The sequence below is a fragment of the Apis cerana genome, linkage group LG1, assembly GCF_029169275.1.
Source record: "Apis cerana isolate GH-2021 linkage group LG1, AcerK_1.0, whole genome shotgun sequence".
NCBI lineage: Eukaryota > Metazoa > Arthropoda > Insecta > Hymenoptera > Apidae > Apis > Apis cerana.
The window spans coordinates 22,734,515-22,759,357 of NC_083852.1; the positions used below are offsets into that span (position 1 = coordinate 22,734,515).

General features: G+C 43.0%; 2 protein-coding genes across 13 annotated transcripts in view; one reads left to right on the forward strand and one right to left on the reverse strand.

Annotated features, from left to right (window-relative positions):
- Positions 1-687: 687 nt before the first annotated feature.
- LOC108002038 (cytosolic carboxypeptidase 1) overlaps positions 688-24,843 on the reverse strand; it is a 32,238-nt gene continuing 8,082 nt past the window's right edge. For 8 of the 10 annotated variants that reach the window (XM_017063398.3, XM_017063402.3, XM_062087155.1 and 5 more), the window contains 14 exons: positions 24,419-24,563; positions 24,183-24,314; positions 23,883-24,026; positions 23,335-23,506; positions 22,999-23,065; positions 22,662-22,837; positions 21,977-22,568; positions 21,325-21,831; positions 20,990-21,168; positions 2,963-3,215; positions 2,150-2,274; positions 1,905-2,057; positions 1,658-1,809; positions 688-928 (listed from right to left, as the gene is read on the reverse strand). In XM_017063398.3, coding sequence (XP_016918887.2) covers positions 1,683-1,809; positions 1,905-2,057; positions 2,150-2,274; positions 2,963-3,215; positions 20,990-21,168; positions 21,325-21,831; positions 21,977-22,568; positions 22,662-22,837; positions 22,999-23,065; positions 23,335-23,506; positions 23,883-24,026; positions 24,183-24,314; positions 24,419-24,563 — 2,772 coding nt within the window. In that variant the 3' untranslated portion in view covers positions 688-928; positions 1,658-1,682. The remainder of the gene's footprint in view (positions 929-1,657; positions 1,810-1,904; positions 2,058-2,149; positions 2,275-2,962; positions 3,216-20,989; positions 21,169-21,324; positions 21,832-21,976; positions 22,569-22,661; positions 22,838-22,998; positions 23,066-23,334; positions 23,507-23,882; positions 24,027-24,182; positions 24,315-24,418; positions 24,564-24,843) is intronic. The other 2 variants (XM_062087149.1, XM_062087150.1) reach the window with 2 other exon arrangements.
- LOC108002040 (uncharacterized) lies at positions 12,106-20,928 on the forward strand. 3 transcript variants are annotated; one of them, XM_017063408.3, is made up of 6 exons: positions 12,156-12,283; positions 12,392-12,735; positions 14,429-14,782; positions 16,958-17,315; positions 17,992-18,147; positions 19,047-20,928. In XM_017063408.3, the coding sequence occupies exons 3-6, from the start codon at positions 14,737-14,739 to the stop codon at positions 19,756-19,758; spliced, it is 1,272 nt and encodes a 423-aa protein (XP_016918897.1). In that variant the 5' UTR covers positions 12,156-12,283; positions 12,392-12,735; positions 14,429-14,736; the 3' UTR covers positions 19,759-20,928. The 3 variants fall into 3 exon arrangements, with proteins under 3 accessions (XP_061943158.1, XP_016918897.1, XP_061943159.1); XM_062087175.1 differs by having other exon boundaries at positions 17,992-20,928; XM_062087174.1 differs by having other exon boundaries at positions 12,106-12,283; positions 12,392-14,782; positions 17,992-20,928.

Here is a 24,843-nt window from a genome sequence, read left to right on the forward strand (position 1 = left end):
AGAAGACTGAACCAATTAATTAAGGATTAGAGATTATAAAATATGCGAGAAAGGATGAAAGAATTTCAAATGCTTGCGAGCTTTGGATGAAAATTTATAGCGACGTATATTTGCTGTATTATAATAAGTAAGCTTTATTTTCTATGATCACATTTTGATTAAAATATCATGTAGAACATGTAATGTAAACAGTGAGGTATATATAGCGAAACAGGACAAAAGTTTTTTGCTTTATTTGAATTATTTAATTTCACGCTTTAACTAAACACGTTCGTAGTTTTTGCAAAAAAAAAACAAAAAACAAAGAAGTCGAAATCATTTCGACGATTTAACTTCTTCGAGTTACTTTCTTGAATTTTTTTTTTTTTTTTTGAGTCTTCTTTTGAGTTATTCGCGTCATTTAATTTCGAAATTAATGAATTCTCCTTGATTTGTTCTTGGCGTTAATCGTTGCTTCATCGAACGAAATTCTAAGAAGTGGGCGCACCTTCCGCGCATGGTGAGATTTCTCGCACGTTTAACATGCTCAAATTTAATAGAAGTTTCAATTTACATTTGTGGCAAGCGAGGCGTTCATTTTCGAAATTATATATACAATGGAAGAGGGGCTTTAATTTCTTAGATAGGTTCTTCGTAGGAAATAGCTTGACATTTGTTACGAGTTTTAAATAAAAATTCTTCAAAGTGTACAGAATCCTTTGCCCGATGTTCTTTCGTTCTTTTTTTTTCTTTTTTATTTCGCAGCCAAAAACCTGTACAAACCTTCCGATCTATTTATAAAGAAACTACGAATCGTCGATATCGTTGTCGAATCCGTAAATTAAAATTTAATTAAGTCTCAAAATCAGATTCGTCTGACTCGCAGCTAGACGAAATGTCATCTTCCATGCATCCTGACTCCTCGGGAATACCTTCTCCCATAGGAATCCTACGGAAGAGAAATAAATATGTCATGGTAAGAAAATAATAATATTTTAAAAGTTTTCTAATATTTGTTATTTGTTAATTAATTGATTAATTAGTTATTCGTCGTCATTAGAAAGGTGATCAGGTAAGATTTAGTTTGAATTTAGTAAAATAATAAGTGTATTATATACATAAATTTTCAAAATACGAAAGAAATATTAATACGGATTGTTTTAAAATATTAAATGTTTTTTTTTATTGAAATGAGAAATATTGAGTTGACAAGAAATTGCGAATTTTTTATTTTCAATTTTCACCAATATTAACACAATGTTCGTATTAAATATATTTAAAATAAACGTAGCGAGTGAATTTTACATATTAATAAACGATCAATAAAAAAGTTCTATTAATCTTGAACAATTTAATTACGATTCGATTTTAAGAAATTTTAAAAAAAGTTTAAAAGGAGATAAAAAATTATTTAATAATAGAATGCTCGATACTTGGATTCTTTAGATAAGAGTTAAATTACGTAAATTCTTGGCAAACATCTCGAAAGATATATAAAAAAAACACCAATGATATTTTCGAGTGATTTTAAAATAGAATGTACGAACACATAATAATAAGAATAAATCGATTTATAAAAGCAACGATAATTTCTAATCAACTCAACAAAAATTCAATAAATATCACAGCAGAGTTAGTCGTATAATTTTTATACATAAAAAATTCTATCGAATCTTGCCTCAAATCGTTTGTTTAACCATTCGTTAAGGAATTGCGGCAAGATGAAGGGCCGCAGGCTTATCCTGAATACATTTAGCAACGGTTTTTGATTTCTGCGAAATGCATTTTAGCGGGCAACATTCCTCTTCCAACGACCTGCGCTCACAAATCCTTCACGTTCATTTACATTTATCATTATACCTCCTCTTCCAATCAAATTTCCCGCAAACTTTCTTATTACCAAGATTATTCATCTGTCAACCTACTTGTCAAGACTCCAATTCTCGGTATAATCCTTCATCATCGACAGAGCCTGACAGAAATCCTGGCCGATGGCGTTCAAGTGTTTCGTGTCCAGATGCAAACCCGCCAGCAATCCCTGGTCGCATCCGCAGAAACTGCTCTCCATCGTGTAACTTCTGCGCAAAATCGCAGAGAAAAGGGATCGAGTTAAATGCAATCTAATCGATCTTGAACGAAGATAAATCGGTAACAGTCGTGTATGCAATACCTCGAAACACCTAACTGCCGCCATATGGCTACCCTAGCAGTGGACTCCTTGTGCCTCTCGACCTTGAACGAGCACAGTGGCAATGCGAACGCTGGAGATATTTTTTGCATGAGATACGGCAACGTCTGAAACGTGTATTGCGGCAGATATATCTCACGAGAAGATATTTATTATCATCATATATCGTTTAAGATTTTAACGATAAAATTATAATTAGAATTCGATGCGGATGCGATTGATAAAAAACTTGAGGTTGCTGAAAACGTTTCTCGAAAAACCCGAAGAATATTCTATTTCTAGAAACTTTCTTGAACTCAGGCTTAAACTCGATGTATAATAACAACAATCTTTCGTTATATATAAAGATAAGATTTTTACAATATGATCTATCTTGAAATTATTCAATTTTTATTAACTAAATAAAATATTCATACGTTAAAAACTTCGACGAGTTTAAAAATTCCGATGCCTTAAAAAAAAAAAAAAACAGAAAGAAGAAGAAGAAAAAAAAGAAAGAAACGTTTCATTAATCGAATCGAAGCGAAGGGATCTTCATTTTCGTGGGGAATATCTAAAATTGGAGCACACGGAATCGATGTACCGATCCTGTCCGCCGTAAATTACATCGGGCGAGGCGAGTTTCGCCTCTGATGCTTCCCCTCTTGGCGGAGAACCGCTCGCTCGTAAATTGACTTCGATAGATCGCGCTAGATTACCGTTCGTAGTTCTCGTTGCCGGTGCATGTAACCCGTACTACCGCGCGTCTAAAAATAATACCCTAGGCTTCTCCTCGCTCCTCTTTCGTCCCCTTACCAAATACTGAGACGGCTGGTCCGGTTTCGCCCTGTCCGCGGCACTCCAAGAACCCGACCTTGAGCAACCGAACAGAAACACATTCTTCCTCCGTGAATGGCCGTGATAGTCGACGAAAACATAGGGAGGCCTTTGCAACACCCTCGTGCAGTACTCCATCAGACCCTTCGTGTGATAGATCACAGGATGGAGAACCTGGTTCGGATTGCTCCACCGCCTGTTCAGATCTTCGTTCGTCAATCCGTATCGATTACTGTAATCAATCGAAAATAAACGCCTTTAACGCACTGTTTTTTCCACACACTGGATCCGAATACCAATCGTTCTTTATTATTATTATTATTATTATTATTATTATTATTGTTATTAGCTTCTTCTTATTTAGATACGATCAAAATCGTATCCTCTATTTATTTCTCTTTTTATTATAAATAATACGTTTATTACGGATACGAATATTTAAATTTGAAAGTTAATAGAGTAAATGAATATGTTATTAACACTCGTAAATTTTATATAATGCGAACGAAATCTTTGCTTTCTTTGTTCTCAATCATTTTCCACAACAATAATGGAGAAATTCACGGGATTAATATTTTCGATAAATATTTTATATGTAGAAGGAGGTAAATAAACATTTAAGATTTATCTTAAAGTATATGTAATAATAATTTAATTACTTCCTGTTTCTGTTGTAATTTTTTTTGAAAAATAAACTAATCGTCCGGTTCTAACTGGACCGGTTCGCTCCGTAATATATAAGAAACTTCTGAGAAGCACGGTTTTAGAATTTCCTGTCAGTTCGCACGTCGATGATGCACGTCGAGAAGGAGAAGGGCCTTGTCAGAGATCGTCTTCATTTAAGGATTCAGCCGCGGTTAGAAGGACGTTTCCGGCGACCGGAAGTCGGGCCGGAGGAAGTTACGCCTCCGCGTCTCGCATAGTTAATAGTGGGACACTGTGGACCCCCGGCTTACACACCGAGACCGCCATTTTGCTTCTACCTGTCGTTCTAACATTGTTTCGAGATGTACACAATGCTAGGTACTTGGAATACCAAATATATATATCCGTCAGACGTGTCCAAATATTTCTTCCAGCTTGCTCTGCCCGAAACTTGAATATTTCACGCTTGAACTCATGACGCAACGAGATTAAAATTCAAGGTTTCCTCGCATTTTTCCAGCTTTATTCTGCTAGCAAAACTCGAGATACTCGTAGATATAGAAGGAGCAATAAGACATCGAACGGAAGATCGAAATAGAAACGAAATAGAAATAATTAGCGGTTACAACAAGTCGCTCACCGTGGGATTAAGAATCGGTACACGCGTAACCCATGGACAGGAATCTTCGATCGTTCTTCCGATCCGAGACATAGGCCACGTAATACAAACATTAGCAATTTGACGCCTCGTAATCGCTTCCGGTCTTTAAGGTAGTACAGACAGACGTGACACGGGCTCAAGATAGCTACGTAACGATCGATATCTCGCGACCGGCAGATGGCGAGGAATAATAAGAATAATGGATAATGGAGGAGGGGGAAGGGTGACGGTGCACCTGTGTGGATGACGGTACGCGAAGAAATGTTGCTGCTCGTCGTTGCTGACATCGTTGTCGTGTCGTGTCGTGTCGTCGTGTCGTCGTGTCGTCGTCGTCGTCGTCGTCGGGGAAGGGGAGAAGGAGGAGGAAGAGGAGGGGGAGGACGTTCACCGGCGGACATTCGCAGAAAGCGACGAAAAACAACAGTCATCGGAGATAATAGATTTCGTCCGGCGTGGCACGAGAAGGAACGGAAGAGGGTGGGAGGAGGGAAAAAGAGGCGACGAAAAAAAGCGGCGAGAATTACGCCCGAACGCGTATTAAAATGAAATCATCGTTGATGAACGGCGCCGACAATGTTGCTCCGCGGACGTTAAAAACACGGAACTCTAATGCTTCTCGAAACTGCCACGGTGCCGTTATTCCTGACTATTTTCGAGAATCTCGAATTAGAGTCGTTGGAGGAAAGAACGCGATCATTATCGTGAGAGACTTCTTTCTTCTAGTTCTTTAATCGCGATGTAACGATCCTCGCTATGTTTTTTCTCGAGGGTGAAAACGGTTAAGTCAGTCTTCTCGAGAAAAGCGTGGGAATGGATAAAATAATCTATCCGCGTAATAATATTTTCGAGTTTAATCAAGTTAAACTCGTCTCTATATCGATCGAGATATAAATAATTGCAAGCAACGAAACTCCCTGCAATTACGTTTATTCCGTCGAAATGACAAATCCCCTGTGGAACGACGATGAATCTTTGAACAATTCATCGGCACTCACAGCAGAGAAGAAAACGAAATGGCAGGAGACGCGACGTACACGCGAGCGACAATGAAGCAATTGTACAACGAACTTCTTTGCAGTTTTATTAGCAGGCCGATGTAATGGGCAACATCAGTCTGTTCGTGCTAGCAAGCGATGTCAATGACTTGAACGGAGGAGCCTTGACCGCGAACTTCTCTCACCTTCTCGGAGATCCTGTACAAATTACACTTAACCGGCCGCTCATCTCGAGCTGGCTGCGCGCCTCACATTTTCAAAGGTGCACCGCCGCACTTCGTACACCTGGCAATAGTAAAAAAATCACACACGGCGAATTGCACCGCTCGATTGGATTACGATTAACGAGCATCGATCGTATAACGATTTATATCGTCATAATGCGACGATCGATCGGGGAATTTCGTCCGTTATTTTCCTTCCACGCGCACGTCTTCTCGCCGCCGATTCTATTCGTCGACCGTTTTTCACCGAGCCTTCCTAAAAATCGTGAATCGAATTCCGACATATCTGTGACAATGCTACCGCACTGCATTACCGATGCGGCACGGTGCAGCTGCGGTCTCGAAAGAGATTACATCGAAAGTGGTTGTACGTGTTCTCTTTGGTTTCACTCTCGCCAAAGCGGACAGGACGATTATCGTGCCACTAAGGGAATCGAAAATGCGTGCGAATCGAGGAATTTAAACGTGATCGAAAAAAATCTCGCTCGACGAGTCCTCTCTCCCATTGGAGCGCGCAAAAAGACGAGCAATTCCTAAGATGACGTCAGAAACAGGTTATTTATACTCCTATGCTATAAGTCCCTAAGTCACCAGACATTCGCTAATTTTCACATTAACCTAATATATATATTTTTTAATATACCACGTAGTTCGTTTCTACCTTAATTTCAGACAGATTTTCAACAAATTATCGCGCAATCCGAGCGTTAAAGAGTTAAAATGACAAACTTTACCTATCCTATCGTGCCAATTGAAATTAACCGAGATGAGATGCATTGTATCGTAGAGAAGCGGGCGGGCAGATGATCGATCCCGTTACGCCGTAATTTTTTGCCACTTTATCACCGAACGATTCCGTCGTTTATCTCGTCCTAGCGATGGATTGCGCCGTTCGAGAGGAAATATAGGCAGAAGTCACGAATACTTCGGGGAAGGAGGCAGGATCGAAGAAAAGAGGCGGAGAAGCGAGTAAGAAAAATTGGCGGATCGTTCTTGCAATCGTAAAGCGAAATCCTTGGGCACCTTGGGAACGTTGGTTTCTTCGTGGTCGCCTTCCACGTATCACGCGTTTCTTCCGTGAACTTTACTACTATCCTTGCCCGGCTTCTCCCTCTATCTTTGTTTCATCTCTTCTCGCCTCTCGCGGCATTTTCTTCGAGGTTATCCCGGGGTTTCGATCGTGTAACCGCCGCTTCTGAACTCCTTTTCCCCCTTCGCCCCCTCCCAACAAATCTATTTCCCCAGCCTCCAGCCGCGTTGAAATATCACCGAGCACATCGAGGGAGCTCGCGCGCGGTTTCGAATCTATCTTCGCGCCGTATTTTCTTTTAAATCGAAACGACGATCGAAACTTGTTCCTAGCCTATCGCGCATCTCCGTTTCGAGCAGTTCCGTTGCTAAATTTTTCTCGGGGGAGAAGAATCATGGATAAATAGGAGAGGAGATCAGATACGTGAATTTGATTCGGAGCTTGGTACGCTGTAAACGCGCGAAATCTACATATCTGCGACGAATGTTAAATTTGTCACGATACATCCTCTTTAAAACGTGCGAATTACCACCTGGTGCACCTTGTTGTAAGCTGCCGCGCTTATCTCGAATGCCTTGGCGCGGCGGGTATGGAGGGCAGCCTTTAAGGCCTCCATACGTCGTCGTTTCGCGCAAAACAACGATACTAACGACCAGCAGCTCCCCGGTATCTTTATAGCGTCACTGATATCGAAGGGATGTGTGACGTTCGTTTCGCCCGATCCCGGCCGGTCTGAAGGGCTCGGAACGATCGCGCATTAGAATACTCGTGACCAGTCCCCGATTTGCATTCCTTCGCGAAACCAACGTCTCTTTTTCTTTTTCTCCGCCTCTAAATCTCCTCTCTCTCTCTCTCTCTCTCTCTCTTCTCCTTTCCCTTTCGCCTCGTTCTTTTTTCTTTCCTTTTTTCTTTTTCTTTTCTCTCTCGTTTCCCCCTCCCCTCCTTTTTCCCCTCCTTTTTGCGTGCGTCGAGGAACGGTCGAGAAAAGGGTGAAATATTCGCTGATGAATTCTCGGCTCGCTGACGTTTCTTCTACGCCCTGAACGATCGTTTCTTCGAAGCTGATGCGGCAAAAGTAGCCCTTACGCGGCGCGGCGTCGCGTAGGTCCCTTCCACGAGGAGGAACGAAACGAAAGAATGTCCATGGAGCTTTTTACTATAATGTAATTCGTCGCGGTGAACCTCGGTCCGCGGGTCTCGTAAAATTCGCGTTTCACAGCGTGTCGTTTGCGCCATGCGTAAATAGAAACGGCTGGAACGACGGATTATTGTTGGATTAATAAAAGACCGACTGGTATGTAAGTACATCGATTCTGATAGATTATTGTCTTCTTGCAACATACATGGCATTTAACTCGTATTCCAGTCTAACTCGTATCACTGTATTACCTCGATACCCCCCTCCTCCTCCCCCAGAGTATCTTCCAACTTTTCTTCTCCATTTTCGTATAACGATATTTCTGAATTTTCTTATCTTTAAATTTTGTTTTATTTTATTCGCCATTTATTATACGTTATTATTAATTAATATGCGATGAATTGTAATTTTTTTCAGTAGTAAATTAAATTTTTATCTCGAAAGATAATTAATTTGCATAACACGCAAATACCGAAACGTATATTCGTGTATAACTTATTCGAAAAAAAACTTTTAAATCTTTCGCTCTTATCGTCCGAAGAGAGATAAAGATAAAGTTCGATCACCGATTCGAGAATATTTTGCCAATTCCTTTGCACGATTTCGATCGACCAACAACAACAAGTAGCAACGAGACAATAAGGAGAACGTGATTAACGGTATTCGTCGATTCGACGAGAACGTTTCAAGGACGAGGGACCAGGAAATTATCGGATGTTGGTCCGTGAAGGAGCGAACAGCGATTTCATGCCTACGTCATCCCTGCTCTGTCATTGGAAACCGATTTATCCGATATGTAACTCCGATGCTTCGCCGATACGATGCAAAATATTCATCGTCCAATCTCGCTCCTGGCTAGTCCAATAAATTTAAAGATTTAATTTCGCGATTCGACCGGAGAAAGAGAGAAAGAGAGAGTGTGTGTGTCTCTGCGCGCGCTGGGAATAGATTTCTCGCCTATCCCGCATCGAGATTTAATTTAGAGGCTTGGCCGGCTGGTCTACAGGCATAGTTCCCTGGAATCCTTCCTGGTAACTACACGCAATACCGAGAACCTATACAAACCGACCGTCCAAACGGAATTAAGCCTCGAAATGGGATAAGAAAGAGAAACCGAAAGGAATAACAAGATCCGAACGAGACGAATTTTTTTTGACGCGTGACTCGAAGATGGATCAAATTGATAGCGACTGATATTTGGGAGGAGACGAACTCGAGTCTCTTTTCTCTTTTTTTTTAAATCGTTGCGCCTCGTTTACGGAATAATAATCTCGAAAGAGCGCGTGGCGATCATTAACGATCGTTTTCGAAACGAACGTTTTCCCTTGGACGACGACCACGAACAACGTTCTCTCCACTCTGTTAATAATGTAAATCAACGCGTCGTAGTCCACGAATATTAATGAATTTCCACGTAACGAAGAAGGTATGTAAACTCAGTTAAACTCGCGCCGTTGAATCCACGTTTAACTTTTGAATAATAATTTCCAACGTTGGTTAATTGAAAGCGCTCATAAGAGATGTACTCATTCGATGATATTTCAATATCTTATCTATACGTCTTATATTTAAAAAGAAAAATTCCGGACATTTCATAAAACGCCATTGCAGAGAAGAGCAATCGTAATATACATATTATAAAAGAGAAAAGAACTTTTGGAAATAAATTAATGGGGTCGAGAAATAAGGCATTACTCTTCCGCCAACCCAATAAATTCGGTAATCCGGTAAAACTGTCGAAACGGTCGTAAATCTGGCCGCAAAGCAGCACGGTCAATTATATTAAATACAACGGGCACGCTTGTTTCGAGAGTGTGTAACCGCAAGCAGAAGCAGAGGTTCACGGTTTCAGGTTCTAGGTCAGGCTACGTCGTGGCCGGGGCACGTAACAGCGGCAAGAACAGGGGGCCCAAGTAAAACGGTGGGAGCGCAAGAGGCGCATTTAATGGTCGTACGCCGCCACGGCTGTTATTATCATCCATTTCTGCATTCTATCGGCGATCACATGCACCACGAGCCGAGTCCATGATTCGTTCGTTCGCTCTCATCTCGGGAATCCAACCACAGGGGACAGCGAGAGAAGGGGAGAACGAAAGGAAAGAATGGAAAGAGCTGTGTACGGTCCTCCCGATGACCATATCAGATGATTTAGGGAACGCGTTAGGATTACGTGTCTCAAGCGACACGAGTTTCCTACGGCGATCCCTGAAATCGTGTGATCGCGTTACATCCCAAGGATACGCCACCGCGTTTAAATATGTGTATAGACGGGAGACATCGTGCGTATAACAAGGCGTGGGTACGTAATCGATGAGCCGCGCATACATCGAAGATACGCTCGATAGCTGAATCGAGTTCTCAACCCTTTTCCCGTCGTTTCCAACGATTCCAAGGAATTCGTTGATCGTAGAATCGACGAAGGGACATCGCGTATTCGTCATTTCAATCGAGTTTCATTGCACGAGGAAAATTCGTTCGAGCGAGTTACGATGCTTTAGTATCGATTCGTACAAGGATACGATAGGATTTTTCGTTTCGACACGTAACGATTCGATAAGGAACGCACGTATGGTAAGTGAGGATCACTGTTGACCAAATGATCTCAGACTCGGAGGAAACTGCCCGGATGCTAACTGAATTATAGCTCTGAACGGTGAATCGGAAAAAAGTGTGCAAGGCCGTTCGACCCTTTCGTAGTACAAAGTCGCTTGACCACTTTGCGCGGATTTAATTGGATTCTTTAGAAAACGGGCGGAATCGTGGATATAAATCCTATAAATAATCAGGAATTCATATTCCCTGCGTGGTGTAACCGCGCATGGTGCTCGTAAATCGTACGGAAAGATCGGATAAATGAACGGGAACAAAGTTTCTTGTCAAGAAATTGCATCATTCGAGGAGAGCGTGGAGTTGATACGGAGAGAATATTGCCGAAGAAACAAAGATTTTTCGACGACATTTAACGCAGATGTTGTATAACGTGGTATAGACGGGAACACGGACGCGGACAGATATATGACGTGGGTAGAGGCAGAAAGTGATGAGGATCACTGTCCTAGAAATGGAATATCGAAATGGAGGAATCGACGGCGTAGAAGGGTCGGGGGTGGGGGCAATATGGCTCCTTCGATCGTCTCGAACGTGGAGGCTATTCGCGGGTTAAAAACGGAGAGTTGGTTCCATGCCCGTGGAACGAATGAACGAAAGAGAAAGAGAACCTCGGGTGAAAAGGGACGAGGGTTAAGCGGCGAAGAAGAGAGGAGCGCTCCTTAGGGAGTGGAGAGAGAGATAGAAAGAAGAGGGGCCTTACATAGCGATTGCTGGCAGGGCCTGAAATAGACCTCGAGAATCCCCCTGTAGCATCCTCGCCTCTCTTTCTTCGCCTCCTCCACCACCATCCTCCTTCTCCTCCTCCTCTTTCCACTCCTTCTCTTCTACTTCTACTTCTTCTTTCTTCTTCTTCTTCTTCTTCTTCTTCTTCTTCTTCTTCTTCTTCTTCTTCTTCTTCGTCCAACAGCAAGCATTGCCTCCAGCTCTCGAGAGCCTTCCTTCTCTTTGCTTTTGTTTTTCGCAAAAAAGGACCAAGTGGCTCGGCTCGGCTGTGAGAAGTTGTTCCTAGCGTCTCGTTCACGCAGATAGGACCAACGCGAAGGTGGGACGGAGAAGAAGGAAGAAGACGAGGAAGGTGGTGGAGGATCGGTTGTTTATCCAGGATCGAGCTTCTGCTTTCGTTTCACCCACCGATATATGGCCACGAACGGAGAGACCCCCGTAGGCATTGCCGGACCTAAGTGCACTCTCGGCTTGCATTCCCATGGGAATACGCCGTTCAGAGAATCCGACCTGTTAAACTGACCTGCGCCAATGTACCAGCAAAACGTGACCCACGCAACCAAGCTACGAGCACGCCTCCAACATACTAGATTCGAATGTACCGCCTGTTTTTTATCAGCCACCCGCCCTTCTTTTCTTTCTCTCTTTTTCCAAATCTCGCGAAATCCTGTCTCGTTTGTTAACGAACCGCCTTGTCGTAGTAAATTCGAAACTGCCGCGCTTCGAAGCGATAGAAAATTGTCTCGCGAGTGATTCGATACGACGAATGATGTCACGTTCGATAAATTCGTTAAACGGGAGAATTCCTCGCTCAAACTTTGTTTACAGGATTCTACAAACGTAAGAAGAAAAACTGATCGGCAAAGTTGTGAACGGGGAACTTATGAGACTCTTTACGTAACAAAAGGTTTAAAAGTAACGAGGCTCGGTACTCGTAAAGTAATTTAAAGGCCAAAGGAGGCAAAGGGACGACAGTAATTAGAGAGGAGCTCACGCTAAGCTCAAGATGGATATTTTTAGTAGGTTGTGTAAATTTAACTGCGTAATTACTCATTTCTATATACGATCGAGAGCCGGCATTGGCCTCCCTCGTGATAAAGCACGCCACGATATTCTTCTTCTACCTGACGCAACCGTATCGCGGGGGAAGCTTTAAATAGATCGTGGTATACGGCTCGTTATAAACGTAGTGAATTCGTTTAAGCGTGGCAGATCGTGGCGCTTTCGTGCGAGCCGAGGAGACGAGAAGAGGAACGGCGATCGAAAGGGACGCGGTAGGTCTCGGATGTCACGCGAGTCCCTTTTTGTTGGACTGGTCGCACACCGCGTAACAGAAATAACACGTCGCCATATAATGAACACCGATCCGCCAATGGTTACAGGATATCGAATCGATCGGATACGGCCCGGACAAAGAACAGCTAGTGGAAAAGAAAAGAGGAGAGAAGAAAGAAGAAGAAGAAGAAGAAGAAGAAGATGAAGAAGAAGAAGAAGAAGATTCTTTACTGGGATTTCGCATTGGAGATTCTTCTTCTTCTTCTGGTACCGGTTGCGTATCGTAATCGAAGTAACTGGGCCTCGACGGGCACGGACAATAACCACGTATTCCGCAGAAGCAGGTGATCTCTCGCGCGAGAGCAGAGGACAGGACGTTCAGAAATCAAGCCTACCTTGAGAGACGAATCTTTTTGCCTTGCATCGCGCCGCTGACAAGACACGATCCCCGGTATATATATATATACACGAGAAATCTCTTCCAGAGATATCGCCTCCTCGTTTTAAAGAGTTAATATCTGTTCGACGCATTAAGACGAGCCTGCCGAGAGATTCTCATAAGGATCTCGAAACGTTTCGTTCCTATCTACCTTGGTCGGGTCGTGGTATATATCTCGTAATAGGCTCTCCATGACGCGTCGATCGAGGTAATTAAGGTGGCGTACGTCCCGCGAAACATGTGGACGCTTTTAAAATGATATCCACCTCTATTTCTCATGACGGTAGGTGAGCATTAAACTGGTTAAAAATAGAACCGAAGCGTATTTGAAAGCGTATTGTGAAGCGATTACGAGTTTTTTCATTATACGATACGGAGGAGATACTCTCCCCTCCCTCTCCTTCTTCCCTTACTCCCCTCCCTTAATGGGGGCCGGTCAATGTCGGTGCAGAAAAAACTAAGCGCGGAAAGAGCGAGGAATAAGAATAGACGGCGCCAAAGGCTTAACAAGGAAACCGGTTCAAAACCTCCTGCGCCTGTGTACCGACTTTCATGAGAGATTCCACCGAGTCACTTCGACCACCGTGCGCAATATATTGGACGTGTGTATGATTCCCGTAATTCCTTCGACTACGATCGCAACCGTGCGTTCCCTTCGCCGGGCAATTAGCTATTTCTACGTCATGTCAAGAGGTATTGGCGAGTCGGAACGAACGTTGAATCTTGACCTCTTCCCCGGAGAAGAAGGAGGAGGAGGAGGAGGAGGAGAGTCGAGAAAGAGAGAGAGAAATTCGACGAAGAAGGAATATGTATGTATTTCGAAGTAGGAAACGTTCGCGGTCGATTCGAACGGCGTCTCTCAAAGCCGCAATTTACGTCCATCGGCGACAAACGGCAGATACGATAATGCAGATACGATCCTCGAATAGAAAATGGTGATTTTAAGGGATGGTATGCGGCGCGTTCTCGCAGCCACGCTCAGAAATGAAGTCTACCTTGAGGTCGGTGTCTTTTTTGCGCCTACCCGTCGATACAATTCCATTCAGGACGATGAAGACCGTGAAAAGACACCAAAGAGAAATTCCATCCATTGCGACCGTCAGCGTAAAACAAACTAAACGATGGAACAACGTTATTAATAGCGTGTACCGCCACTCGCAAATAGATCGGGACGCCGAGTTCAGCGACAAACCATCCTGACCGCTGTCTGCTTTCGCGCTTCGTTTTCCGTTTCCAATACTTCTCAAATCCAATCCCATAATTCTTGCTCCAATCTTAAATCCAATCTTATTCCAATCTCATCCCAATCTTCCGTTTCGTTGTATATTCGTTGTGTATACTTTGACGCGAAAAGGAAAAAGGAAAAAAAAAAAAGAAAGAAAAAGAAAAAGAAAATTTTTATTATTCGCGTTTGCTCGATTCTCGTTAAAACGAAGCATCCGGTTCGCCGAGAATCTTTCCTCGATAAGGAAAAAGGAAGATGAGGGAGAGAGAGAGAGAGAGAGAGCGAGAGCGCACGTTGGTACGCTCGCAAGTGTATGGTGAAAAGTTGGCCGAGAGAGTAAAGTTCGCGAGGGGAAGGAAGGAAGGAGAGTACGGGCGCGAGAAGCCGTGTCAACGAACGCACCGCATCATCCTCTCTAACCCTCCGGCAGCGCGAGGGTCTATTGTGGCTAGTTTTTTCTCTGACCTTGTCACCTTGCAGGTTTTTTGCCGCGGCCAAGTCGATTACATTTCGGATCAGTTCCTCCGTATCCCCCGTCCACGTCTCGCGCTATCCCGCTCTCTCGTGCCCGCTCGTCCCTTCGTGGGCTCCGCTCGTCCTGCTCTAGGTTAGTCAGTGAATCATCTTCAACGACCCCCTCCTCTGGGATCCGGGCAGAAGACTCTTAAGGGGGCCCACAGCGCAGCGCGAGGCCAGTCCGAGAACGCGACCCTAACACTAACATCCGGTGTATTCCGAGAGTCGGAAACGGAAACGGCTGCTTGATCGATTAATCGACACACGCCACCATGAAGATCGCTCTACTGCTGCTGCTCGTCGCGGCCTTCGCCTCAGGTTCGTAACTTTATCGATTATCGATTATCCTTTTGTCTCTCCGATATTATTTCTCTCTGAAAAATTCCCATTTTCGAAAGATCTGCACCCGTTGCGATTTATAATTAGGGTGTATATGCCGATATACGCGGTGTATTGGCATCGAGTATCGCATTATGCTTTTTTTTTTTTGATTTAGAATTAGATTATTCTCGCGTTAGATCTTCTCTCGATAATTGATTCGACAAGGATGGATTGGTTGGAACAGTGCCAATTCTTTTCTTTTTTTTTCGAGGCTCGAGAATTCGCGTTGATTCGTTTTTCAACGAGTCTTCTTTGTTCGTCGACGCTTCTCGTCCTCGCATTCTCGTTTCCTTGGTGGAAACGTCGACTACGACGTCCGGTGCATTCAAAAGGGAATTCGCGGTCGCTGATCACGCACGCGTGATTTCAAGATCATTCGTCCGTCATTCTCGATCATTTCTCCTTCGTTTTATCTACGTTCACTGGAACGTTTTCTCGCGTTTAAAACCGGATATAATAAAAATTCATATTTTAATGAAAAATAGAATCGTTCGATTCTATCGGTCGCGTTTTCGAATATTTTTCAATAAATGTTTCTATATGGCGTGGAAATTTTTATTCGAGAAATTTTTATGCGGCCAATACGAACCGTCATTGAGCTGCTCGCCATCATTGCCACGTTAATTACGATGCAAGTGGCGTAATTCGTGAATGGAATCGCGTCTCGTAGCAAGCGTCTTCTTTCTACAGAACGTTGGCGGCAGACGTCTCAAGGTCTTCAGGTCGTTTACCACCACCTGCGCCGCCGGCTTCACAAACCGGAGCATTTTTACGCACCCTTTGAATCTCTCGTGCGTCAAACCACTTCAAATTATCTGTCTATGCTTTTCATTCGACGTTCTTCTTCCACTTGAAAATTTATTTATTTATTTATCTATTTACTTCTTTACTTTTTTGCTTCATCTTATTTAAAATCACACAAAAATCTCAAAGAGAATTTTGATTTTTCAAACGATCGACAAATCGAAATGTGAATCCGATTTTCAATAGGCTCGAGACGAAATTTCTAGATTTTTCACAAATAAAACGATCACTCGCGTCGAGACTATTCGGAAGCCTAAACCGGTCACAACTTAAAAGTACAGTTAACCAAATAATCGTAAAAAGTCAATGAACTCGCACGGTGAGTATCGTGCGAAACGGCACTTCCAACAAAATACGGAGTCACTCTGTGAAGTTAATTAAAACGAACGGTACCGATGATGTGTAAATACTTTACACGTTCATAGATGAATTAAAATCGCGTTGAAATGATTTACTACAACTGTCAATTAAGCCGAACACAATCGACCGTTACACAATATAACGCTTCGATCTTATTTACGATTCTTTTATTATCGCAATTATTATCGCGCTTCATGAAATTTAATTAAGAAGGAAAGAAAGGAAGTGCTGGAATACAATGGAAATTGGTAGATCCAATGAACCGGATTTCGTTTAAAATCATTGAAGAGCCATAGAGTTCCGATGTGAACGTTCGTTCGATAACTCGGATGCATTTTTCTTCCGTTTGCGTTTGCATCTAGGTATTAATGAATAATTAAAATATTCATAGGCAGATATAACGGTCTGCCCACAATGACGTTAAACTGGGACATCGGGTAGATTAGAATTCACGGGATGATTTTTCCCGCGTCCTGAGGCGTCTTGCCATTTGTGGTCTGGTCGGAAGTCAATGGCGGAGACGTGCCTCGATGAGATAATACGAGAGCGAGAAAAGGGAATTTCCTTTTTTATTCATCAATTTACGCTGATGTATAACTTTTTAGCATTTAAATTGATAGGAAATATGTTGATTAAAAATAAAATATTGATTAAAAAAAAATGGGTGGAATATATGAATACTTAATTTCGAATTTATTCAAATAAATTCATTCCATTGGTATATTTTATCTTGTTAACGCATAAAAATGGAGATGGATCGTTTAGAGATGGATCAATTAAACCTTTTGTTATTTTTATGATTTAAAATTCGATTTTTTTTCGAATCTTAAAAATTAAATTTCAATCCATGTTTAAAAAAAAAAAAAAGAATTACAAGCATCAGAAATTTTTGGACAGGACATTGTCTGTGTTCGTCTGACGAGTAAATTAAATAAAATTGATTTACAGGCCAAAGGATCACGACGATTCAATTGGATGGCGTGCAATATTTCGTTTCAAGGATGAATCCCTACAGTCCCGAATTGAACTATTTCCTGGCATATCAATATTGTCGTTCACTGGGTCTTCAGTTGGCCTCTTTCGAGACAAAGGAAAAAGCCGACACGATGACGCAGTATTTGAAAAACGCCGGCTACGTTAAATACGACTTCTGGACGTCCGGCAACAAGTTGGGCACGGACATGTTCCTGTGGATGAGCACAGGTCTTCCCTTCAATGCCACCTTCGACTACATGTTGAGGCGACCTGGCAACAGACCTGCTGACGTCCCACCCGGCACTGAGCCTCAACGAGTGGCGCGTGAAAGGTAATATGCTCTTATTAATTCCTTCACAATAGAATTGTACCGTAATATAATTGTAAACCATATTAGGTCATCTCCTTTTCATCTCGTTTTTTATTACTATTATATACTTTCGGAACATTGATTAAATATTTACAAATTTTCAATTTTTCACTGAAACTTTCGCTATTTCGTCGCGTTCCAAAATATCTTTAATTCATTTCAGAAAAATACTACTAATTAATTCAAAGAATCAATTTCCGGAATGGAAATTCATCCAATACAATGAATTACCTTTCTACTAACTTGAATAACCACGCGATTGAAAAAAAGAAAAGAATTTCCTCCCGTGTCCTTTCCTTTCCTTCGTTAAAAAAAAAAAAAAAAAAGAAAATATCTCATCAAAACCGGAAACCGCACAGAGAGAAAAGACACGAAGGGAAAGGAATGAAACGTCACGTATATATATTGTCTATCTGAAAGTCAATCTAAGACGAGTAGAAAAGCATAGCGAACCTTGTACGAACCGATGAGGAAGACGACGAGGCCCAAGATCAATTCGTGGTCACGAATACTATAATTGTCGGCATCCCTTCCGCATCCGTATGCTCGTATCCCTACCCGGAAACGCGTGCATCGAATCGATAAACGAGCGGCCAACGATTGAAATTCTAATCCCGGAATTTGTCCTTTCCACAAGCGGTGACAGCGGGAGCGCGGACGGATGCGTCGCCATGGTGGCACCCACGTTAGCCTGGGAGGCGCAAGATTGTACCCTGGTTAAGGACTTCATCTGCGAGCAAACAAGATGCTACTACTACAACTACGGAAGCATTCCAGTCTCTGCGACTCAGGGGTAAGAGGTGAGATAATACTTGTTACAAAAAAAGAAAAAAAAATACACGAAACCGCCGAGAAAAAGGGGGGAAGAAATAAAAAGAAAGATAAAGAGAGAGAAAGAGAGAGGGGGAAAATGAGATAGATAGAGGCAGGCTATTGTCATGTAAGACGTTTCATTTCATCGAGGTATAGCGAGGTGAATCTTAAAATGGCGCACGGACAAAAAAATAAAGAATGATAGAGAAGATAGAAAAGACACGATGATATTGGCCCATCCGCGATTCTTAATACTGGTAGCTATATTTCGAGTGCAAATCATGTGATACTTCCGTCAATTATGTGAATTTATCGATTCGAACGTTCAATCATCGGTTCAACGATTCAACGATTAATTAAATGGATTGTCGAGAGATAGGCATCGAGTCCCCGGATGGATTGACGCGTTGGCAAATTTTTTTCTCCGTGCAGTATACACGAATTTAACGAAACAAAGTGATATAAATAACGCTTCGCTGAATAATTTAATCCGTATAAACGAGTATAAGATAAAAATGGTAATTGGGGAAATCTCTTGGTGTCGTTCGTAACGCTTATCACGGCTTGCAATTATTATTAACGCATTCTCTCGCAAATATCAGACACACATGAAAAAGCTACTACTACGATTTTCTTTTTCAAAAAGAATTACACGTACCTCTCTGAGCTGAGCTAGTGGTGCCACACCTTTTCCCTTCAACGTCTCTGCTTTCAATATACGCACAGCCGACTAACTAATTGCCAACTAATCCACACTATAAGAAACACGATTAACTTGGCGTTCTCTCTGAATAACGAATCTCTCTAATCCCATTCGCTTCGATACGAAAAGAGAATCGACGACGAGAATCTCCCCTGAAACCAGTGCGCGATTTGCAGAAATCGCAGACCCTATATAACAACGACCTCGGCGCCAGCCAGCGACGACCAGGTCGACGAGCACGAGGAAGGCAACGCCGGCAAGAACGACGAGCAAAATGAGAGTAGCGTCGACGAGAAATCAACACCGGAGGAGGAGGAGAGCTCCTTTGAAGAGAAATCGCCTGAAGATCCGGTCGTCAGCAGGCTCATTACCACGGCCGTTCCCGCGTCTGACAAGCAACAATCCGCGTTGACACCGTCCACGCCCTCGCCCGCCGTCACCGAGGATCACGAGCAACCGACCGACGCCGATCCGGACAACGCCAGGCCCGAGCATCTTCTCGACATAACGAGCCTCTTCACCGATACACCAGGCCCCCAGGCCAGAAAGGACAACGTGTTCGAGGGGCTTCAAACCCGCGAGGTTCACCGCTCCTCTCTACGCTCGGCCTCCAACATGAAGGCCGAGCATCGAGAGTCACCGGATTACTTCGAGGTGCGCGGCGAGACCGAGGCGCCCAACAACGGATTGGAAGACGCTCACACGGTCGGCCCTTACGACAGCGTCCAAGATTACTACGTGAACGACCAGCCGGAGGCGGGCGAGTCGTCTATGATGAAAGATCAGGACGACGACAGCAGCACGATCCTGCCAGAAGCGGAACCGGCCTACAGGTACAACATCAAAGTGCGCACCAACGGAAAAGTATTAGACCCTCCGTCCAAGTAACGCTTTACAATTTAGGCAATCGTCACGATTATTCGTTGATAAGTGATGAATAAGGGAGATTCTCGAAGGAACTAGATATATTAATGTACGTTATTTTATGTGTATATCGCGGACAAACGAGACAATCGCGCGACCCCGTCGCGGTGATTGGTGGGGAGGCTCCGTTCGTCGCCATTCATCGCTCATCCATTCCGTTCTGATTTCGAAACGAATTCCCGGTAGTGCTCGTCGGATTTCTTTCACGCCACGTTCATCATCGTCGTCGGGGCTCCCGCTCGACAGAAGGAAAAAGACGTTTTTACATTTCGTTTTCGGGGATACGTTCGTTTGCTGCTCTCTTCCATTCTCTGTTCAAAACAACCGTGAATAATAACGATTACTTTTTCTAAAACGAATTTCGACGAAACGTTAATTCTTTTCCTTCTGGCCCCGATCCCCGACGATTACCGACCGACGTCGTTCTCGCAAGGGCATTCACTCCACTCCGTTCAATTCGATCTTTTAATCGTCCACGAGAGTGGCACCGGCGGACACGTAACGCGTGACGGCTCGCGCTCCATTCTCCTCCTATCTCTTTACCCGTCTTTTCCTTTGTTATCGAGCCACGTATCACTTAATATCGACTCGCCGTCGTAGACGATAATAACGCGAACGTGAGGAGGGGGATCATCCGCGTGGGATCTCAGGCATTAAGCTAGCAATGGAGGTTGAATCATCGTTCTTCTCTAAGGGTAATAGAATCGTCATCAATCATGTAGGCTTGGTCCGCCAGTGTCACGAATAATAATTTCATTATTCGTATCGGTGAATAATCATCTTAGTTCTAATGTAATCATATTCGTACGTCCGCAAGATGAAACGTTTCGCGTTCGAAAGCACGGCTCCTCTTCGTAGTTCGGGTTGAATGGAATGTAACGGAACGAAGAATATCATCGGAAAAGGGGAACGAAGGAATCGAGGAGACGCGTTACGAGTCGCGTAAACGTTTCGGTCATCCAGACGTATGAGAATTGGCAATACGCGTATATCAACATCTCGAAATGATTTTCTAACTATTACGGTAGGTATCATCGACACATGGATCTTGAATATCATTGCGTAAATACGGCGCGAATGTTCAACTTGTGTAATTGAATATTAATAAAGGTAACGAAACACATTCTTACGACAGTCGAGTTCTTTCCTTTTTCTCATCCCTTTCGACGTGCCTAATTTTAGATATAATACTTACCAACCGTTCACCACACCCTCGATGTTCAACATCGGCACGATTTTGAATATGTAATCGTCGCGTAGGCCCGTCACGTAAGGATTATTACCCAGCAACGCCTCCAAAGTGCCGTTCATCACCCACGATGCGTTGCTCTCGCCCGGATGAACCCTCGATGTCAGAAATATCACTTTGCGATTCTGCAAGAAAGATCGGTAGAATTTCGCTTTTCAAGCCCAAGTTATTCCAGAGAAAAGGAAAAGGAAGAAGAAAAGGAAGAAAAGAAAAGAGATCCTTTCTAAATAATTTTTTAAACCCTTCCCCTCATCTTCCTTATCCTCGAGGATGATCCTCACCTGTATGGGATTGCTCTTGGAGTCGAGAGACGTGATAGTGAGCAGAGGGTTGTCATTGCCGTTCAACGTCTCGCAAAGGGTCTCAACTCTGAAATACGTATTGGGTGGCACCCTCTTGGTCCACTTCCAGATATTGGTCATCAACAGGCTGTACGTGTAAGGGAAATGGTAGGCCAGATAGCAGACGTCGTACGCGTGAGGGAAAGTGACGGTGAACGAGGTAGTGAGATAATTCTTCCCCTTGGCGGGCCGTTGATAACAGTTTCGATAATAGCATATGTCCGCCCCGGTTCTCACCCAACCCGGCCTGCCAAGCTGGGCCTCCGTCACGCTGAACAGGATCGGTTTCATCCCGAAATTGAACTGCGAATTCGCTTTCTCGCAGTTGATAATGTTAAACGTATACGCCAACGCCTCCATGTTCGACACCTCGAAATAGAACCATTGGTGCCTGGAGCCGCTGTTCACGTCCGGCGTCAAGATCAGATCGTACTCTCTCACGCCTATCTGTAAGGAAGCGAGTTGGAAAGAAATGACGCAGATTTGCCGCGGAAACGGGAGCCGAAGGAAGCGCGCGTCCATTGTTTGGTAATTTAACAAATAACTTTCTTTTTTTACGAACAACGCTTGAAATATTCATAGAGTTTTGTACCTGAATAACTTTTCTCAGGTTCCCGCTCTCGAATCTGGACTCGAAGTGCAAGTGTTTGTTGTCGAAGGAACGCTTTCCTATCCTGTTCTCATCCCAGTTGCACAAGTGATGGTCGACCAGTTTCTGCTCTTCCGTGGACGCGTTGCTGGACGAAGTTATGGCGTCGAGATCGTACACCACTTCCGGCGTCAACAGGCTACCGTGGAGGCCACGTTCCACGCAGGTGAGAAGTTTCGAACGGCAGACCCTTCTGTCCTTGCTGTTCAAGGGCTCGTCCTTCCCTAGGCCGTCGCCACCGATCAGATCCGGGTAAGCCACCTTCACGAAACCGATGACGCTTTTCACCCTGCTCGCTATCACGCAATAAGCCTGCTGATCCGTCAAAATCGAAATATCTTTGAATATTTTGATCATCGTCTCGCTGTTCGTCATTTGGCTCGTCTTCGATATCCCCTCTTTCAACAAATCCTTTATCTTTGTTCTGCTACACCCTTTCGTATCGATCGTATCGATGATCTTCTCCGTCGATAAATTTGTGCCGCATATTTGATGATGTCCAAGGTTGTCCAATTCTTTGAAAAAAACGTTGTATCTAGAGACGAATCGGGGGTCATTCATTGGTCGATCAGGTGGAAAGTTTGAAAAGGAAAAAAATTCGAAACGAAGATCTTGGAAAATAACGTACTCGGCCAACTCCTCCTCCGATCTTTGAGACGTGAATACACCGGCAAAGAACTTGCTCTCGTCCACTTCGTCGGTCGCGTTCATGGTTTTCGCATTCGTCCTTGAGTGCTGGCTTTCCTCTTCGTCGCCCGAATCAAGATCGCTGTACATCCGTCCAAGAGAGGCGACGCTGCAGGGCTGCGAAACAAATACATAATTTTGCACCTCGCGTTTTTCTTTTTTCTCCTCGCGTCCATGTATTTAAACGATCGGAGAAAGTTTTTTAAAAAAAAGAAAGATATATCCATTTTACGATCTCGAATTACGTTACATCATTCCGGCCGAGGAAAAATACACACCTGACTATCGATGTCGCTACCACTTTCAACGCTGTTGGGCCTGTTCGTTTCGTTCGGCAGCACGAATCTGTAGCAAAGTTCGAGTCAAATTGGCACGCTCGCTCTCCGGTTACGTTATAACTTTATTAATTTTTTCACGCGTCATCGAATATCTTGTTCAAGAATCGCGAAGAATCGGTTTCTTTTCGTGAGAAGAACAAGTTTTTCGGATCGAAGCTGTTTTTTTCTTTTTCGAGATAATTCGATCGATGATAAAACTACCAAGTGCGACAAAACGAGTCGAGCTTCGATCCGGCGTTGAAACGAATTTCGAACGACCTTGAATGTTTCGTTCACCTTGCCGGAGACATTTCGGGCACCGGCAGCTCCTTCTTCTCCAGACATTGATTGATTATCCCGCAAATACGCGATAGCAACGAATCGTATGACTTATCCTCCGGGCAATTGTTGCAGAACCGGTACAGTAGTTGCAAACCATTGTTCAACTTGATAGCCTTCCTGCCGGCCTCTGAAAAGGACAAAAAAGATCAGCGTCGTAATGGCGACGTAAAACCATCGTCGTGGTGTAACGTGGACATAAATTTACATACGCGATGTTTGTTCTAAATAAGGAAATGGTTACGGGACAGGGAAGAAGAAGAAGAAGAAGAAGAAGAAATTTGTATAATCTTAATTATTAACTATAGTTTGAACAAAAAAGTAAATAATCGAAAAACTAATTATTTTTCTTTCTTCACGAGCAGGAATAAATTAATAGGAGAGAGTGGAAGATGAATTTAAAATCATCGGCGTAGAGCCGTTCTACCATACCCTACAGTATCAACTTCCGGCCGGTTATTATCGTTATTATAGCAACGCTTAAAGGTCGGCACGAATAAACTCACTTATGACGCATAAGTGTTGTAACGTGATCAAAGTGGAATTGCAAATCTTCAGTCTCATCGGCCCGTCGAATCGGTCCCATCTCTCGAAGATCCTCATCAGCAGATATACCAGACCCACCTTCACGAATTTCATGCAACAAACTTCTACGAGCAAAAATTCGTACGTTCGTTGTGTAAGTTGTATATATATGTATATATATATATATTTATATGTATACGTGAATTAATATAATCGTTTAATGTTCGATTCGTTAGATAGGCAATTGTGAAAACGATGAACGAGAATGAAAGTTTACGTACTGCTCGTTGTGAAATATTTCAAACACTCTAACAACGATTTGAGTTTCAGATGAGGCATGTAACCGATACTGACGAATGTTTTCTCCAACGTGGAAGCTATACCGTCCTTCATCAATATCTGAAGCGAGAATGCTGAAAACGCCAAAAAGAAAGAAAGAAAGAAAGAAAAAAAGATTAAAATAGGTACGACATATATCGAGATTTTTTAAATTTGTCTACGAGACTTATTTACTCACAATTTCTGGCGAGACATTTGATGATCAACAACAAAGGCAACAACGTTTTGCTATTATTGTAATGTTGCTTCAAGAGCGTGTGGAACACTTTAACGGTATTAAGCATCTTTATTTTTAACACGAACTTCTGGTCCCTTTGGGCTATCTGCAAATTTTATCGATCAAATTCGAAATTGTTTGAACGAGATTGTTAAAAGTTATGTCGGTTTTCATGTCTGTTGAGAATAAATAATTGCAATTGGTTCATTCATTCGTCATCGTATAATAATAATAATAATAATAATAATAATAATAATAATAATAATAAACGATAGTGTGCCAGAATTCTACGTTTACAAAATATTTTAACAATGTTCCCATAAATATTTTCGTCTCAAACAATAAACTTTAGAACTTGAAGAATGCAGATTTAAGCAATTTTAACT

What these genes read in the sequence shown, in the direction of transcription:
- LOC108002040 (XM_017063408.3), top strand. Translation starts at nt 14,737, where the DNA reads ATGAAGATCGCTCTACTGCTGCTGCTCGTCGCGGCCTTCGCCTCAG. An exon ending in CGTCGCGGCCTTCGCCTCAG is followed by an intron (nt 14,783 to 16,957) that starts GTTCGTAACTTT and finishes ATTGATTTACAG; the next exon opens with GCCAAAGGATCACGACGATT. An exon ending in CAACGAGTGGCGCGTGAAAG is followed by an intron (nt 17,316 to 17,991) that starts GTAATATGCTCT and finishes CCTTTCCACAAG; the next exon opens with CGGTGACAGCGGGAGCGCGG.